This window comes from Clarias gariepinus, chromosome 6, assembly GCF_024256425.1.
Source record: "Clarias gariepinus isolate MV-2021 ecotype Netherlands chromosome 6, CGAR_prim_01v2, whole genome shotgun sequence".
Taxonomy (NCBI): domain Eukaryota; kingdom Metazoa; phylum Chordata; class Actinopteri; order Siluriformes; family Clariidae; genus Clarias; species Clarias gariepinus.
Genome location: NC_071105.1, coordinates 32982501 through 33002406, shown reverse-complemented (window position 1 = coordinate 33002406; position 19906 = coordinate 32982501). Strand labels below are relative to the sequence as shown.

The 19906-nt window shown below is 40.0% G+C and overlaps 1 protein-coding gene across 1 annotated transcript in view; it reads right to left on the bottom strand.

Annotated features, from left to right (window-relative positions):
- prkcaa (protein kinase C, alpha, a) overlaps window positions 1-19906 on the bottom strand; it is a 183011-nt gene that overhangs the window by 43535 nt on the left and 119570 nt on the right. The window contains exons 6-11 of the mRNA XM_053498018.1: window positions 13684-13840; window positions 13327-13461; window positions 13044-13137; window positions 3553-3693; window positions 2850-3023; window positions 766-857 (exon numbers count right to left, since the gene is read on the bottom strand). Of these exons, the coding sequence (XP_053353993.1) occupies window positions 766-857; window positions 2850-3023; window positions 3553-3693; window positions 13044-13137; window positions 13327-13461; window positions 13684-13840 (793 nt within the window). The remainder of the gene's footprint in view (window positions 1-765; window positions 858-2849; window positions 3024-3552; window positions 3694-13043; window positions 13138-13326; window positions 13462-13683; window positions 13841-19906) is intronic.

Genomic DNA, 19906 nt, shown 5'->3' with positions numbered 1-19906 from the left:
AGTCAAGTTCCTGTAATGTGCAAGTGATGTGAAGGGCAATATGATGCCACACGTTTCCCTGCAAAAACAGAATGCCCTTGGTGATCAAACCAGGCATTTTTTTTTAAAAATAGAAAGGCCCATTAAAGGAGTTCCTGGGAGGCCAGTGTTTCAGATGTGAAGCAGCAAGCCCCAGTGTAATGCTCTAGTTCTGTTATTCTGTACAATCAAAAGTCCAGGTTAAACTTAAAAACTCTAATACAAAGAAGTAATCACCATCAATTAGCAGTAACCATACAGCTGTTCAACAAGTTCCTCCCCATTTAAATAAATTATTATTATGCATGGCTTGTTTTGTAAAGATGCTGAACCAGCAAGAAAATCATTGGACTATTGATGAGACAAATACAGTACATATTAAACACTTAAAAACCATTGTGGGAAATCCAACAAAAATTACACCTTTACACCTTTTTAAATAAACCTGAATGATCCCGGGATTAAAAAAGTAAACTGGCAATCAAAGATTTTTTAAACATCTTTTCTTTGGTAGTCCTGTATCTGAATCAGCTAATATTTATTATAAACAACAAGTGTTTAGAAGTTTTGTTTTGCTAGAACTCTATTGGATTTGTGTGAATCACCATGGAGGCAATGATTACGATAAAATATATGGACAGTGTTAAAGCTCTATCCTTTGCTATAGAGTCCTGTGTTTGGATGAGATTATTCAGCATTCTGTCAAGCGTAGATGAGATCAATACATCAATGATGCACAAAGCTTACACTGCTTGAGGTTCCTTAAACTTGCCCACTTGCTGAATGTGATACATGAGGTCACCACCATTAACGTACTCCATCACAAAATACAGACGGTCCTAGAGGAGGAGAAATAAAGAAGGAGTCATCTTCATGTAAAGGCTTGGTTGAGACCAGCTGTTAATAGGAGGAGGAGTAACAGTCCTATTGAGGTAATGAGTGAACCTGTGTGTGGTTACTAATGAAGTGTATTTATAGGATGCTTGTGTTACAGCACAGTCTGATTATACAGTATGTCTACACTCTTTCCCACATTCAATGAAAAAAAAAAAAAACCCCCTCAAATGCACGATTCAGATGCCAGTTTTCCTACTACCGTTTCCATCACACTTAATGCACGCATGATTATAGTGATTACTACGGAAAAAAATTACAGACCTTTCAAGAGGTTTTTTATTCTTCACAATTCTCTTAAAAAAATGTTGGAAAAAAAAAACAAACCCAAATTGAATGCCTACACCGAGAGCTTTTTTTTTTTTTTTTTTTTTTAAATCGCTGACATTTCTCTGAGATAAAATGGACCTTTCGAAAACAATTTGGCAGAAGAGAGGTTTGTTTAGGAGGAACCAGGAATCATCATTCTGCTTTAATTTAGAGCAAAGCTGAAGCCTGCAGTGACTGACAGATGGAGAGGCACAACACAAACACCCATATGTCAATCCAGACACCCACAGATGCTCATGCTTAGGAAAGAGATTGAGAGATTAAACATTTAAGGTGTCTCGGTCCACATAGGGAATATCTGATCTGAAAAAATGAGATATAAAATGAAACGTCTGAGTATTTCCGTGTGACTGAACTTTAAAACGTCATACTTTTCCTGTCTTTAAAAAATTAAATGTAAACCTTCGTGCAGGTTCAGAGATGAGATGTTGCACAATGTTGATTTTTTTTGTTAGCATGAAAAACAGACAAAGGTTTTCAATTAATTAATTAATTCATTCATTAATTTTTTATTTAGTGTGCAATTTTGCATGGTGTGAGTATTGTCGGTGGTTCTGCCTACAAGTAGCACTGGTTTGATTTGGTGCCAATCTTAAGGCAAAAAATTTACAACTGAAACGTTTAAGTTATTTCGTGGTTAAATTTTAAAAGCACAGTTCCAGTTCTTTGATGTTCTCAGACTTGAAGCAGTGTTCCTTGTCCACAATATCCTTAAGGGCTTAACAGTACAACAAAGATAGGGAAAAAATATGGATAGAGTTAAATACCGTCATTCTTTTGTGTGGCGATTTATGTACAGCCACACTGAAACAGATTTGATCTAAAACAAATGAATTAAAATTTGTAGTTAATTTCTACGTTTGCATTCGAGGCAGTCAAATGTAGTTCCTTTATAATCCTATAGGTGGCGCACTCTAAACTACTGTATTCACTCCTTGGCAGGCAGCACAGCATCCCATGTGGTAGGAGCAAAATATAAACTAAGTTTACAAACTGTAATAAATTCAGGGAAAATGTAATATTGAATTAGGGATGTTTATAAAATTACGATAGAGAATTTCAATACAAATTTAACCGACACGTAATGTAGGTATCATGATGATATCATATCGGGTGGCACCTGGTGAATCGCATCCCATCCTACCGTACAATGCCCCTTACTGACCTCACTTAAAATGCCCTGACAGTTCTTAAAAATCAAAACTACAATATGAACCTGTGCAATGATTTTATCATAAAAGGTTGCAATTTATTATAGGAAATATACACATAGTCAGGAAGTTAGGCTGAGTGTCAATGTTGAAAGTAGTTTCTCTTTTTTTTTATGAATTCTAAGATAATTACAGTAAATAAACATTGGTACGTCCTCTGATTGTGCCATTATTTGGTGTTATCCTGGATAAATATGTTTAAATACACAATTTAATCGCCAAATAGCAAATAGTGTGGTTTTATGATCAAACTGTACAGTCCTAATACCTTCTCGAGACTTTTGCAAAATTCCCTCTCAGAATTGCAGTGATTGTCTTGTGAAGCCTTTCACCCCAATACTCTCTCTCATTCTTTACCTACAATCGCCCTCTCAGGCCTTTTGACTTGAACCGTACCACAGTCTGGAAGCAGGAGTGGAGCTGGGTGAGAAACGGGGGTTTGTCCTGCTGCGCCAGCACCCTCTTCTCCACCATGGTGCACTCTACATCATCATCCTGGATCACGACATCTTTCTTTAGGATCTTTATAGCATACAGCTCTTCTGTGGCCTTAATCTCTGCTAGCATGACCTGAAGTTAGAGAAAGCATGCACATTGTGGTGTTCAGTCTCCATGTATTGTACTGTACTGTACGTGTACTGTCACATCTGAGGAAAGATCAGATCAGAATCAAGGACTATGCGAAGGTAAAAAAAATAATGTGAAGAGAAATGGAACAGCCAGGTCTGGTTATTCACTGATGACCTCAAATCCTCCGGGTAGCGGCGAGTAAAACAAGAGATAAAACAGCGCTCATCAGACAGTCAATATTTGATGTTTGCCCTAATTTTTGTCTCTCCATTACTTTAAAACCGCTCTCCCTTAGGAAGCTAAGACTTCTGTGGCTGCGGATAAGCAGACGTGTTTGCCCATGACACCTCTTACCCCTACAACTAATCACCCTCGAGCACCATTAACTCTCCTTCTCTCTCGCCCTCTTGTGCTATAAATAAAATGCATTTTAAATAACTGCTTCTTTGTGGGAAAAGTCAACAGTAAAAGCCTGCATAAATCACCTCAAAGTTGTGCACGGCCAAGATTTCAATTCATTTGTACCAACCTTCCCGAAGCTGCCCTTCCCCAACACGGCCAGAAAGTTAAAGTCGGTCAGTTTGACCTGGTCCAGATTAGTGGAGGGCAAACTGGTCCTGTTGTCATCCATAGGGGTGACCACCTTTTTGCCAGGGCCAAGCTTAGCTTTCTGCAAACAGAATAGAAACAAACAGAAATTAGACTCATTAACAATCATCACCGAGTCACGGCTGATCGTAAATGACATTTGGGATCGGATTAGACGGCTTGCAAACGCGGTCACGCTCAATTACCCTCTTTAATGTTTGCAACATGCCCTTGTTGGCATTCACTGACACCTGGGATGTGTGTATTGCAGATGACAGAGAAAGATTTATTTAATGTGGAGAAACGGTAGAGAAGGACAAACAGACAACCTGGACTAAAGTATACTGTATATCTTTTTTTTTTTTTCTGTCCCAACCTTTTCCTGCTTGTTGGGTCAGGGGTAGCTCAGTGGTTGGTTAGCTCGCATTGGACTCCGGTTCGGAAGGTCCCAGGTTCTAACCACCAAGTTGCTAAACATGCAGTATATATATTATGTTTTGGATGTGTTTTACTTATATTGACACCTAAATATGTTCACATGGTATTCAATAAATAGGAGAGCCAACAATGGCCATGTTAGCAACACTTTAACCAAGAGTTAATTTGCCCAGGCGAGACATTTCGAAAGCGAAAAAGTGTAGCATTGATTTGCAAGCAGAACTACTACACTACGCCAAAATATGTACAGTACCATGGTAGAACCATGGTAGAACCATGTATTATGTCAGTATACAAGTATACCACGGTAAGATTTCTCATGGGGTATAGGATTCCTGACTCTTGGAAGATTTCAGGATTTCATTTTGAAATGTTCACTGTAATAATGAGTTCTAAACAGTGATGTCTTATTCTTACTATTTTATCGAGTTGTCTTGTCTCATAAAGATCAACTCCAGATCCTTGTGTAGACATTTGACTTTGAAATCTTTACTAGCATCTGATTTAAATTTGGTCATCATCATTTCTCTTTCCAACAAGGTCGGTCTTTTACCCTAGGTAACGATTTAATGCTTGCCATGATAGCTAGCACAATTCACAATTTAGCATTGCTGTGTTGTTTTTATGGTTTAGTAATTGGCAACATGGCACGCAACCACTGTGGAATCCTTAACGCAATCAACCATGGATGTACGGGACAATAAAAATGTGTCCCTTTAAAATAGATTTTTTTTCCTTTGTTATTTTAAACTTTATGTTAACTTACACATTTCCTGCTATGTTTTTCAACCTTATAGAACAGAGGGCATTTATTAATGATCCGTTATAATCCAAATGAAGACAGGTTCCCTTTTGAATCTGGTTCCTCTTGCGGTTTCTTCCTCATGTCGTCTCAGGGAGTTTTTCCTTGCCACCGTCATCGTCGGCTTGATAAGTATGGACAAACTGATAAGACTATAAATGGACACATTTTTCAATTTATATCCAGAATGTTTTTTGTTGTTGTTGTAAAGCTGCTTTGCAACAATGTCCATTGTAAAAAAAAAAAAAGAAAAAAAAAAAAGAAAAATGAAAAATGATTATAGACCTTTTGCAGTCACAAGAGTGGATGGCGGAAGCACCGTTAACCGACAATTGGCTACTATGTATTTCGTTGATAATTATGTACAAGGATAACAATAAGGATATTAATTTGGTTTTATATGTGAGTTACAGAAGTGGGCAGGACCATCATAAACGGACGCTGTGATGTCACGTACAAAAGGTCTATACAAACACATTGGAATTGGATATATATTATTTCCCCATCTGGTCATTTCACTCATCAAGCAGATAGTTTTGTCACGTTTGATTCTCCTATTGCTGCTCCACTTGTCATTCCTGAAAGACGTTCTCGCACCGTAAATCAATCTACAGTGGATAGACGGCGTTGTGCAAGCAAAGAAATGAACCTGTCAGGCAGCAGACATGTACACACAGTAGTGATTCAAGCCCATTATTAGTGTGTTGCTAAACAGACTCATCAAAATGTCACATCGCACGTCGGAGTGCGTGTTTTAGCACTTATGCTCAAAAGAGAAAAAGAAAAAAAAAAAAAACACCGCCTTAGCAACTATTGCTTTCTAACCTTGACATGCAGAAAGTTTTCAAACATTTTACTGGCTCTGAAGTATTTTTTTGCTTTTCTGCCATTTACAGTGACGCAAAGCTGCATAGACGGGCAGCCGGAAAGCCCTGGGAGGCCATGCAGGTTCGCAAACAAATGAAATCTTCACACTTTTTAGTCTCACCTTGATGCCATTCTCACTCGCTCCAACTCGCATACACAAAGGTGAAGAATACCTTCAAGCAGGGATTATAAAAGCGCTAAGGTTTTTGGTTTAGTAAGGCAGTTAAAGCAGAAGTCGTTCTCCCAAAGCTACCATGGTGCAGCACTCGAACCCAAGACCAAACCATTTGGAGCAGAGAAAGCATTCAGTCTCTTTCTCGCTCTTTCACTTTCTCTCACCTTTTTATGGTCTCCTATTTTTTTATCCTGCAATCACAGGACAATGATAAGCACGCAAATACAGGTCTAAAGAAATGGCTAGAAAGTGCAGGTTAGAAGGAAAAAAAAAAAAAAGACTAAAACACAATATTTATTAAAGAATATTTCCTGCCATCACTTTCATCATGTTCGCTCACCAGACTCACTTTTTTTTCCCTTTTACTTAAAGTTAATAAAACAAACAATAATTAATTTATTCAACTATTAAGAACCTGGAAATGGCACGGGTAATGTGGTAGTGCTGACACTGGAGACTCCTTCCATAATTTCTAAATGAAACCTTTACAAAAAGTCAGCATTTCAAATCATATTGCACATCACACATACTTAAAATAATAATAATAATAATAATAATAAAAATATAAGATCTGTAATTAGGTTTTAGTTACACAAGAGTACGCATTATACAAGTTATTATAATAATGATCTATTAAAGACATCAGGGAGCGCTTGCACACTTCTAAGCCCCGAGTTTTTGGGCTATGACTGTTCGAAGGCAAAGACTGACATCTAGTGGACATGTTAAATGCCTCGCGCTCATACAATTGTTTTTCCCCTTTTTCCACCTTTCTCACAGCAACCACATCAGATCATTTAATTACCTGCTAGAAAAGTTATTTCACCTCCTGGTACTGACTATTTTTCATATGTGCATAGGTTTAAGGGCAGTGCTGGGGCTCGAACCCCTGACCCTCCGATGAGAAAACTAGAGCCTCAGCAGCCTGATCCCCCATGTCCCCAAAACAACACCAGAATCTGAGTGCAAAATCTTCTAATAGTCCTTGTTTTCCACAAACACACAATGGATTCTTCACCATTATACCTATAAACGAGATTCAAAAATATGGATTGCATTTTAACTGGATGTGACGAATATTATCTTTTATGTACTGTACTTACAAATCACTTTACAAAAATAAAAATCGGTAACTGAGCCACATTTATAGTTGAATTATAAAGTAAAATGTTTCATTAATTAATAATCAGATACCATATAATATAGTTGAACACACACACACACGTCCACCTACTTAGGTTTTTTTTTTTTTTTTTTCACTTTACAAAGGTGCATAAGTACAGAGCTATTAAATGCATGATTGTTTTGTCTTTTGCACACAAGATACAATCTGGGAACAGTTTATTATTTTTGTGGGCGCAAGTTATTATCTTGTGCGCACACGGCTCCTTTTATTCTTGGAGTTGCCGTAATCAGACTATTCTACAACCCCAATTCAAAGAAAGTTGGAACAGGATGGAAATTATTAATATAAACAAAAAAGAGTCATCTGTAAAGTCTCTTTAACTCTTAACAAATTATCTGATACTTTCAGGATGTTAGTACACACTAACATTAAGGAATTCATAGAAACTCGTCAACTCTCAATGCGTACAGTAAAGGGCAGAAACCACTTCTGAATACGTGTGATCTCCAACAAAAACCGTCATGTTGCTACAGTATAGTGGATATCAAGATGTTGGCTCGGGGGACAGTTTGATAAACCTTCGCTCATTAACACCATTTGTTACTGAATTTACAAATGCAACTTAAAGCTTAAGGTATCCACACGTCAATACTGTCCAGACGTATAATACTCCAATTGAGAATGTGCACAACTGCACAGCTAAGAATAAAAAGTTGTTCTAGTTTTGAATATATTACCAAGTAAAGAGTCTTTACAGATGGTTCCTCTTTTTGGTTTTATTGGCAATTTCCATACTATCACAACTTTCTCATTTCCCACCCATGGGACTGGCATTACGGATGCCCTCCACCTCAGTGGCTGAGCATTATAGCATACTGTATATGGTGATGTGGTTAAGGGCCTTGCCCAAAGGCCCGGCAGCAGCAACCCACCGATGGCACGACCTGAACCCCTGACCGTCCAATCAGAGCCCCCACCGCCTGAACCGACCCTGCCACCCATCTCACACACTTCACTTTATATCCACAAAGCAAGCTGCTTAAATAAAGCAATAAAGGCCTTCTTGTTTCAAATATACTATTTAAACCAACAAAGTATCCCAGCTGCTCTTATGACTAAAGCCTACAGAATGCCTCTAAACTCCAGCAGATTTATAACTTCTTCACACAAGATAATGACTTCATAAAAGCAACAAAAAAAATCTTGGGCTCCATATGAAAGCAATACACATCCAGTAGAAGTCATACAGTACTTCAAATTTTGGACGTTTGAATGCATTCAAGGGTCGAGGGTTCAATTCCCGCCCCGGGGTCATGCAGATTAGATTAGACCTATTTGGTGTTCCCAAATTCCTTGTAGTTGTGTAAAAAAGTGTGTGTGTGTGTGTGTGTGTGTGTGGATTGGCACCCTGTACCCTGCTCTGTCCCTGGGATAGACTCGCTGAGACCTGCGGATAAGCAGTATAGAAGATGAATAAATGAATGAATGTTTATTTTCTCACAATGCTAGATGGATAAAATGGGAGGGTTGCGCCAGGAAGGGCATCCGGCGTAAAACCTGTGCCAAGCTTGTATCCGCTCTGGCGACCCCTTGCCGGGAGCAGCTGAAAGACCAACAACAGCTAGACGGCAGCAGTGAGCCGCATCTCCCAGTCAGCCATGGGCTCACAAGGACATGGTGATTTTTTCTTTTTCTTTTTTTTAGAAAATTTAGTTTTTCTAATTTGTTTCTGTATCCCATCATGTCTGACAAAGCAAAAGCTACTGAACAAGTCCGAGACAGAAAAGTGCAAACGGAACAAACGCGAGCCAGGAGTCTGCCTCCACACTCTCACACAGCGGACTTGTACATGATACGAACAACCTGTTTTTCAGCACAATCTTGACACATTCTACACTTTTTTTGTAACAATTGGCATTTTTATCCTGATTATTTTGGCCTGATCTAAGTGTTCTGACCACAATTAAGGCAGGTTAGGCTCTAAGCTGTGATGTTCAGCAGGTAAGCTTTACAGTATTAAATGCATTTTCACATGTATAAATCCAGTATAATGTTCGTGTGTGTGTGTGTGTGTGTGTGAGAGAGAGAGAGAGAGAGAGAGCAGAAAAAGTGTGAAATTCAGTAATGTAGTATATCTATTATAAACCCCTTTCGATATGTACAGTATATATAGCTAACCACTGTATGTCTGTCAAGACGTGATTTTCAGTTCGGGGGGGGGGGGGGGGGGGGGATGCGAGGTTCAAAAGAAGTTAATGTACAAATGTGTGAAACAAAGTACTATGGGGACTGCTGTGTTACTATGGAAACAGGCAGGCGAGAAAACATATACCCTTAAAGCCCATTCAGCCAACATGAAAACCTTGAAACATGTTTAAGTTCCATACAGACTTCACCCAGAGACACGGAGCTGTTCTTACAAAAAAGCCATTCACCGTGACACAGTGCGATTCATCGAAGCAATTAGCACACCTTCTGCCCGATGAACAAACTGCCACTTTGTGAACAGGCCTACAATTGAGCAACATCCAAGCCAAGGTGCGTTCAAGTCAAACTGGGACTGGTGATCGTGCAGAATGTGTATATTCGTCCATTTTCCAAGGATCAGTTGCTCCATTCGCTGAATGTTCACAAGAGTGGATGCTCCGAGTCACCTCGGCACTGGGTCATCATTCACAGCCTTCTTTAAAACGTTTACAAATGTTTTACTGTAACCAAGAGTCTCATCACTGCCTGAAGCCGGTTTTATGCCTTTAATCATGAGAAATCTCATCACAAGTCCCAGTTTGACTTGAACACTCCTTGCATATTTTTGAAAAGATGGGGCACGACTGATATACAGATGTGTGTGCGTGTACCTAGCTATATAAATACCTACCTACAGTAGATGTATGTGTGTGTGAGTGTGTGTGTGTGTGTGTGTACCTAGAGATTCATAGTGATGACATTTCGAGCCCCATACTGTAAGTGCTCTGCATTTCCTTCCCCCAGTCAGACCTGGGCATCAGAGTGCAAATGGCAAAGCCCTTTTATTGCTCGTCCCCCCATGTGGAGAAGTGCTATAAAGGCAGAGTGTCAAAATGTTCATTAGACTTGTAATGTAGCCTTTCTCACTCCTGATGGTCCACACCTTTGCTGAGAAAAAAACAAACCCAAAAACAAATAAAAAGATTGAATCAATGCTATTAGACGTGTGAATTTAAATGCGGTTTGTACGTCGCCTCCGACTATTCCACACTTTTGTCATCTATTTTAGCAAACAGCATTACGGCTGCAAAATTAATCATGTTGCGAGAATGAAGTGCAGGGAACAAAATCAGCAACGGCACCACACACAATATTGCTTTTGATGCTACGCTACTCTAACTGCCTGCATTATCCATTACTAGATAATACATGTGTTTATCTTCATGTTCAACGTGCCAACGCCGAGCTGATGTTTACTCCATACTGATGAAATATTAAAAGCAGCTTCATTATTTAATGTTGCTGGAAAATAAAACAACGCTATCGTGACCCCGACAGATTCCAACAGCGAAACGACGATGGATAACAGTGAACCTCGTGCATGCGTAAGCGATAGACTTATTCAGCCTCGTCGTTACGGATGATGACGAATCATTACGCCTGGACGGCTGCCATCAAGCTTCGATGAGGAACACGGGCCGATAGATTCCTTCTCTGTATTTTCTTATTTCCAAGTCTTGCAAACGCCATGGCTCACTGCATGTTTACCTCACTTAGACTCACCGGCCACTTTATTAGGCACACTTGTTCAATGCAAATATCTATTCGGCTAATCACATGGCGTAAAACTTGATGCATTTAGGCAGGTAGATATCAGGTGAGCGGCAGTTCTCTGGAAAACAGTGGCTTTCTGACGCCAAAGGAAAATGATTTGAGCTGACTCAAAATAGCAGCTCAAATAACATCTCGTTACAACCGAGGTATGCTAAAGAGCATTTCTGAACACAACACGTCGGACCTTGAAGCAGATGGGCTACAGCAGCAGAGGACCACGCCGGATAATGCTCATGTCAGCTAGGAACAAGAAACTGAGGCTACAATTCACATGCGCTCACCAAAAAAAAAAATGTAAAAATTGGACAAAATTGGTCTCAATTCCCTCTCTGATGGGGGGGTCAGAATTTGGCATAAACAACAAGGATACATTGTATCAACGGTTCAAGCTGGTGGGGATGATGTAATGGTGTGGGGGGGATTTGCTTGCCCCACTTCGGGCCCCTTAGAACCAAATGAGCATGGCATAAACGCCGCAGCATGTCGCTGACCATGTCCATCCCTTTATAACCACAGGATACTGTGCCATGTCACAAGGCTTCATTAATCTTAAATTGTTTTTTTTGAGGATACCATCAAGGTAGAAAGTCTTCTCAGTACGCCAGAGTCATGTTCAGACTGCCTGCTTCACCTCTGAAACGCTGGCCTCCCAGGAACTCCTTTAATAGAGTTCACTTTACTCAAATGGACTCCACAGTCACCAGATCTTAACCCAACAGGGCACCTTTGGGATGTAGGCAAATGAGAGATTTGGAGCAGGATGTGCAGGACACAAATCTGTGTGATACCAATATGGACCAGAATCTGTAAGGAATGTTTCCAGCTCCTTGTTGAATCTATGCAGCAAAAATTAAGGCGGTTATGAAGGCAAAAGTGGTCCAACCCAGTACTACTGTAGCAGTCTAAGACAACTGTATTATTATATTCATTATTATAACTGTATTTTGTATAACAAAAACTTTTAAATCTGAAGGCCAGAAAAGAAAGCTCCTGGGTTTTGCTACATGATGAAAGAAGGACTGTAAATGGTTAAAAATAAGCAGCTAACTTCCTACTGCCTGTGCCGGAGACGTTTGCACAGTATTGTATATACAGTAGTATACATTATACTGTGTGTATATACAATTATATCATCATTCTCATCATTATCTATACCGCTTCTTCTGTGTAGGGTTGGGAGGATGGGAGGTGGGGCGGGTGATCACAGTGACGTTGACCTTTTCATGGTCGTTGGTGCCTGATGAGCCGGTCAGTATTTCAGAAACTGTTAAGCTATTTGAATTTTTATGCAAAGCAGCTTCAGAGTGTCACTTCTTCAACTGGAAACCACTTGATGATGAAAGAGGTCAGAGGAGAATGGTCGGACTGGATCGTCAACTCATACAGTATAACTGCTTTGTACAACTGCAGAAAAGCATCTCACAATGCACAACACGTCAAATCGTGCAAGAACGGCTAAAACAACAGGTCTATGGCATTGAAATTAGGTGTTTTTCAGCAATATAAGATACATCCAGAATAGCTAAATTGGAAAAGACAATTTTATATATATATATATATATATATATACAGTGGAACCTCGGATTACGAGCATAATTCGTTCCAGAAGTGGGCTCGTATTCCAAAATACTCGCAAACCAAATTTGATTTATGTAATGAAACATAATACTCGGTGCTCGTAAACTCAGACAATGCTCGTTTTTCAAGTAAATTATTAAAAATCATTGCTCGTCTTGCGGAACACTCGTAAACCGCGTTACTCGTAATCCGAGGTTCCACTGTGTGTGTATATATATATATATATATATGTATATATAAAACGTAGTGTTTTATGAAATAAACCAACGGGCAAAAAAATAGGAGACTGAACAGTTGACAAAAATGTACAAAACAACCTACAAAAAAAGTTGAACAATGACATCAAGTAGAGCTTCAATAAATCACAAACTGGAAACAATCTTTTTTTCAGCATAAACAAAGCATACAGTAGGAGGTGTTTCTTTGGCACTGTCCCCCACTGGCATGCTCATTACATCTGGATTTCTTTAAAACTGTTTTGCGACCATAAGTGCTTTTACAAAGACTTTAATAAATAAAATGCATGTAAACCCCACAACTGGAACATTTGACGACTTTCGGCCTGATCAGAATAGGAATGAGAGCCGTCTTGTAAAACATTGATAACCCATTCAGTTGGTAAATTTAAGCCATGCAAGTTCTCACCTCAAACTTCTGCCTGAGCTCCACGTTCCCGTCATCCTCCTCCGAGATGGGCACGTTGTAATACTCGCCCTCTTCCTGGTTTAGCATTTTATACCTAGTACAAACACACACACACACACACACACACACGGCACTCTTTATATCGCAAAGCCTACAGCCACAACAGAGACATCAACACATCAGCACAATATCTCTCAGACGCTCATCCACCTGCACACTTAATCACAACTAATGAGACTGAGATGATCAGTTATTGTACATGACTATGAATAATTATTCTCACCATCCGCACGCTGAGCACTTTATTAGCTCGGATACTCCGAACGACATAGAACCCATGAAGTCATTCCTGGTAGTCCTGTCCCAATCCCAAACCTCAATAGAAAGCCTGCGGTCCTTATCTGTGGGTTTCAGCTTACTGCCACACACAGGGATGCAAACACACACACGTGTCACTTAATAAGTCAATCATATATACATGAAACAATTCGGATTAAGTCTTTAATGTCATAGAGTGCTTTGTCTAGCGCTAAGAAAGTGACTTCCAGTATTCTGTAATGTACATGAGGAAACCTCACAGCTTCTTTCAGCATGCATTATCTTTTAGTGTATTAAAACATCTGGTTTGGTTTTCACTCACAACGTGAAGGACTCGTTCCAGGTAGGGTTTAGCGAGGAGCGGATAGTCCTGGTCTTCTGCTTGGTCTCGTGCTTAGGGTCGGGGATGAGCTTGAGCTTCACGTACGGGTCGGACAAGCCGTTGGGGTCCATCGGGATCAGGTTCCTAGCCTCGCCCACTGCAAATGGTCAACATAAGACAAGTAATGAGCAAAGGGCAAACTCTATGTCATACCAGAGAGCATTTTAGGTCATTTGAACAAAGATTTTAAATGACAAGTGTACCAAATTTGGATGGTAGTGGGTAGTCATGTTTCCTGCGTCTCTTATTTACACTCCCACCTGCTATCAGGAGGATCTCCAAACAAACAAGAGCTTCTGGAGGACAATAAATATTTCGACAGTAATGTTCTACAGCTTTCCTCCTTCCTGAAATGTCGTCTATCCATCGTACATTTGCTGGTTCATGTTCAGTGTCAATTTCGATTGATTAGCTCGAGAGATACAAACCTGCATAATCTTCCAACAATTTGTATTTCTTTGACAAATTGTGATGCACCGTACTGTGTGAGATTTATATGTCAAATTGGCTCTAGACAAAATATATTAAGAGACTTACAGTATATCATAAAAGAGTTTTTTTGCATCTCGCTGTTTACCCTGACACAATATATAATTACACCACCAATATGTGCATCTTATATTCTAGTTCAGGCTTCACACTTTGGTTCTTAATCTACTGTAATCCTCAGTTACAGTTTATAGCTCTTGATTTATCTGTGTACAGCACTAGTTCTTGGTTATGCCCAGTATTTGAGCTTCAGTTTTTGTTACCATAAAGCCTTTATGGAGCTGGTCCTTGATGACACGCAGTCCTTACACCGGTGGTTCCTGTTTTGTCTTGCCTTTAAGCCTGTAAGGGGTTTTATATCTTTAGCTCTTATTTTTCGAGGCTTTACAGCTCTAGTTCTTGGTTAGACCAATGAAGTCTTTATAGTCTTTACAGTATTGGGCCTTGGGCTGGTTGTGTAACCTTTTCCATCAAGGCGAATGGTTCTGAAGCTGGTTCAGAGCCGGTGCCCAATTTCTAACCAGTTCATTGTGTACAGACATCCAAAGCACAGGCCATCAGAAAAAAAAAATGGTTCAATGGTGGCACCAACACTTTTCTGGGCTAGAATAAATAACAACTTGGCCTCCGAGTGGCGCAGTGGTAAAGCGCTCGCCCTATCATCCGGAGATCACTGGTGCGAACCCCGAGTGATGCTGTTTTTCTCTCACAGCCGGAGGCACAGAGAGATCTGATTGGCCGAGCTCTCTCAGGGGGGAGGGATGAGAGGTACTTGGGCCCCCCTACATTAATCACGGCTCTACAGCCAATCATAGGCGTCTGTGAGCTCGCGCACGCTTTAGCCGAGAGAAAAACAAAACCAGTTCTTATGTTCGCCAACGAACCCACGTTGAACCGGCACAAGCTCTAGACATGAACTACCACCTGGTTTACTATGGGATAAAAGGGCTATTTATGGCTGTAGCTCCTGGATATACTAAAGCTCCAGCCCAAATTGATAGACAGACCTATTTTCTATGATCTAGTTCTTGTTTTGTAACAGTCTTTACAGCTCTGGTTTGTCCAGTCTTTATAGCACTAGTTCTTGACTACATGCAGTCTATAGAGCTTTAGTTCTTGGTCTTCATGGCTTCTACAGTACACTTGTTTGCAACCAGTGTCTACAGCTCTACACCTTTATTTCGCTTAGTCTCTACAGTGGTGGACAAAAATACTAAGACAAAAGTGAAGTTCAACGTTTTAAATAGCATTCTAAATTTTTAAAAATAATGATGATGTGGATGATAAGAATAATTTGCTATTTTATGAAATGACGTTCCAATGCAAATTCTTCTAAACTCGCTGGATCCAGCAGGGCATAGAGTCAATAGATGTCTGCAGTACTCTGGTGTCAGTCCCCAAATCCATTCCTGCTTGATCACCTCCTCAAGATCATGTACGGACATTTGCTACCAAGCTTTTCAATTCATTTGAAAGTTTTGTGCAGTGGTGGACACACCTGTCACGCTGCCACATATCTGTACCATCCATTAACTGAACCAGTTGTTTTTATTTAAGTCGGATAGGTAAGAACTAATTAGTGACTTCACCTGTTTGTGCACATGGAGAACTACAATAACAAGTCTCAGCAGCCTCAGCGGCAGCCTCATTTTCCCTCTCATCTGTTAGAACCATTCAGCATTCATCATCACCAGTATACAGTACAGTACTAATCACCAGCCTGATCTTCTGTCAACATCTGCACCTGCTTTTCACTGGTTCGTGCCTTAAGTTAGATGTTTTTTTTAATGACTGAATGATGCATAGGTTCAGTAACGGTGTGTTTCTCTGAAACTGGTCAGGTACAAGGACTGGACTGAATATACAGTAAGAGCCAAAAATGTCCACCAGGAAGCCTGGAGAACTATTCCTCATGACTACATTAAACATACAGTATAAAAGTCTGTCTCTTTGAAAGCAAAATATGATGAAATAAGGGGGGCTCAAGACTTTTGCACAGTATTGTATGTTGTTAGTACTTTTGGTTATGACTGTAGAGCTCCAGGTTACACTTGTTTACAGACTGAGCTGTTGCTCAAGCCAAGTTTCTCCAGCTCCAGCTCTTGGTTAATCCTAGTATTTATGGCTTTATTCTTCGGCTATGCCCAATATTTACAACTACAGCTCTTGGTGATGCCCAGTTTTTTTGGCTGTAATTCTTGATTAATATAGTAATATCATATTATAGTAATGAAGAGAGACATAAAGTGAGTCACAGCAGGTGATACTGTTTGCCATCTGTTTAAACTTGCACACACTTCGACTGTAGATCAAGTCTCAAGAAACAGAAGAACAACAAGCTTCAAGACACCGCAGACATTTATCTCTTTCAATTTCTGAATGTGGAACCATGTATGTTAGGAACAATGACACACTGAAGACTGTCTTACACACTAGGTTCGTGTTATACACACACGTGCAATTAGATGCAGGGTAGAGATATGCCGAACAGTCTGCTTTGGGAAATGCTGCATACTCGCCTGCCCAAACCCACACAAAGGTTACATTTTGAATATTTAAAACCTCACACACAAAAATGGGTAAATGCAAACTAGTGGTGGCCTGGTAGCCTTTGTTAGGACTGCAAGGCACAAGTCAGGCCACAGACAATGTGGTACAGTATGCACAGCCATGAGCAAGAATAATGAGTACTGGAACTATATGAGGTGGTGTTGGCCACGTTGTAATCTCAAATTCCAGGACCACAAAACTGTCATTGCAAGGTTCTTGAGCACGACAGGTAACATTAGGAAGCTTCATCTAAATTGTACATGTCTATGGTGATAACGTGCACTAATATGCTGTTAACGTGCACTAATATCTGAATAAGAATTGTTGATAGAACGCGAAGATTCACAGGGTAATTGTATGCATGCACAATGTGGACACCATTACGTACACATGGATATGCATGTGATATGTTGACGTGTTGTCTTTTTGGTCAGTCAGTTGTTGGTTTCCAGGAATAAAGGTTTACATTTTTTATTTGTCCCAGTATTTACAAAGCATTATCTCTTGGTTAGTTCCAGTTTCTAATTATTTGCTTGGTCACAAATTTCAGAATTTCAGATCCAGGAAAAGTAGTTACGTAGTCGTTACGGCTCGACTGAACCCCCCACTCCCCATTCACATATCAATATTGTAGTAATACAGTAATATTGTTCCGACCCTCAAAATACTTGCTTATTTATATACACCGTTACAGCAGGTGGCAAGATGTTCAGGTTTGAGACACGCCACTCCTCTCCCTCTAAACACAAAGAAAAGAAGAGATAGCACCCAAATGAGGACGAGTTCCCTTATCTGCATGTCTTTGGACTGTGGGAGGAAACTGAAGTACCTGTTAGAAACCCACCAAGCACGGGGAAAACACGCAAACCAGGCCGGGAATCGAACCCAGATCCTGGAGGTGCAAGGATGTTTCTACAGTAGCTCTTGTTTTGTCTCGATTTTGGTTAGGTCTAATTCTCAAGACTCGATTTGACGTTGACGTTCTTTTGGTCTAGACGCTGGTTTAAGACTTTAATCCTTCGTCTTGTTTAATCTTTACAACTGAGTGCTCAGGAAACGTTATCGGTGCTCACCATTTGAACAACTCGAATGTTACACATTGACCTAAAACGCTGGAAACACAAAATGACAAAACTATTAAATAGATTCTACAATATTCCCAAATACACCGCTTACCCAGGAGCTGAGTGCTTAGGGGTTATTTAACAACTTAACATCTTAATTTACTTTTTTTTTTACTGTATATAAAGGTGCTCCAATATCCATCCTGACAAACAAATTGTAAACCAACAGACACATGCATTGTGGTACTTGTAGAGCTACACTAGTACATCAGATGTGTGGTACCCTATGGGTATTAATATACAGCAGAACACTAAGAAATATACAGTCTGTCCAATGCCATTACATACTGTAGCTCCACACCCAACAATGTTGAACTATACAGTATAATGACGGCATGTGCATGAACATGCCGACAGAAAAACCAACCCTTCTACTGTATGATCTTCAGCATTATCTGACCAACAGGAGGAGCTCTAGCCCTCCATTTCATTAAAAGTGCTTCGGTCGGTACAAACACCACGTCTCTCCCCAGTTCTTTTTGCATTCACTCTACCTGAGCTAGCCCATGCATACCACAAATTCAAATTGAAATTACACAACTATTCCTAGAGAGCACATTAACTTTGCACTATCTAGAAACATTCTGCTAATCCGCCGTCTTGACTCCTGCATTTATATACAGTATATACCCACGAGACAAGTGTGATTTGTGTCCACTTAAAAAAAAAAAAGGCAAAAAAAAGAAAGCTTATCTTTATTACTTGACGACAGGTGATCCTGAGCTATTTTGCAACTATGTCACTCTGTAAGACACATTACCATAATGCAAACTCTAGCCCAGAGTGCATACTCTACGGGTAACCCTAGGCAAAGAGGAAACTCCACCGCAAGTCAAATAAAAGTCAAAATGATGCACATTTTAACTTAAAAGGTTTGCTTTAAACAGGATCTGAGTGCTCAAACAGTGTAAGGGAGGGCAAATTTACTCAGGACATTCGTGCACAGACATATAGACAGACACTCTTCCTGGTAGTGTGTAATGTGTGGCTACTTAAGTAACAGCAGGAAATACATTAGCATTATGAGGTGAGTCCAGAACAACATCGAGCTGCACTCAGGAACTAGAGCAAGTCAAAGCGTGACAACTCAAACGCGGTTATACCCATCTGCGTGTGCTGAAACGTGGCAGGATGAAAATTCTAAAAAAGACAGAGGACGTCTGATGGACGATGAAGAATTGTGTGGATATGTGCAGTTAAACGTACCAATTATGCACATTATATGTAAGATTAATTACAAATAATTAACTAGTTTCTATCTCATCTGCGGTCCACTAGGCTTAAAGAGTGCTTTTAGGCATGCAACATTTAGTGCACTGGAACGGAACCCTGCTGCGTTTCCATCCCAACTGCAACAAGTGAACCAAACATCGGGTATTTTAAGTGTGGCATTTTGCCGAACTGACTCTTACGCCACAAAATGAGACAAAGAACACACGGTTAAAGAACCTTCTCATGCACAACCGTTCTTCAGAATTTACACAGGATGGTGTGAAAAAACATCATCTGGGAGGGTGTTCTCTATTTGGAAATGACGTGTTGTTTAGAAAGGTTAAAGGAGAACGGCCAGGCTGGTTCGAGTTAACAGAAAGGTTTTGTTAAACTCAAATACCCACTTTGTACTACAGTGGACAGACTACAAAAATAACTTCAAGCTAATGGACTACACGTGTAAAATACTACACCAAGATCATTCCTGTGAGCAATGGACAAGAACCTCGGGTTAAAGTTGGCACAGCTGGACAAGCTGATGTTTTCCAGTCCTTAACTTTCTGTGACTCAATCTCTGCCTTCTGGTGATTTTTGTCACTTCCAGTTGTGTTGAACTTTTTTCTCTTTCTGACGAGGATCTGTACTGCCCTTAAGCCATTGTTTTGTACGCGGACACTTTGGCTTGTGCACTGTAACACCAAATAGAAAGCAAACAGCAAATAAACCAAAAGGATTGAGGTTACTTTTGAAACTGAAAATGGATTGATAGGAGTGATAAATGCTTCAGT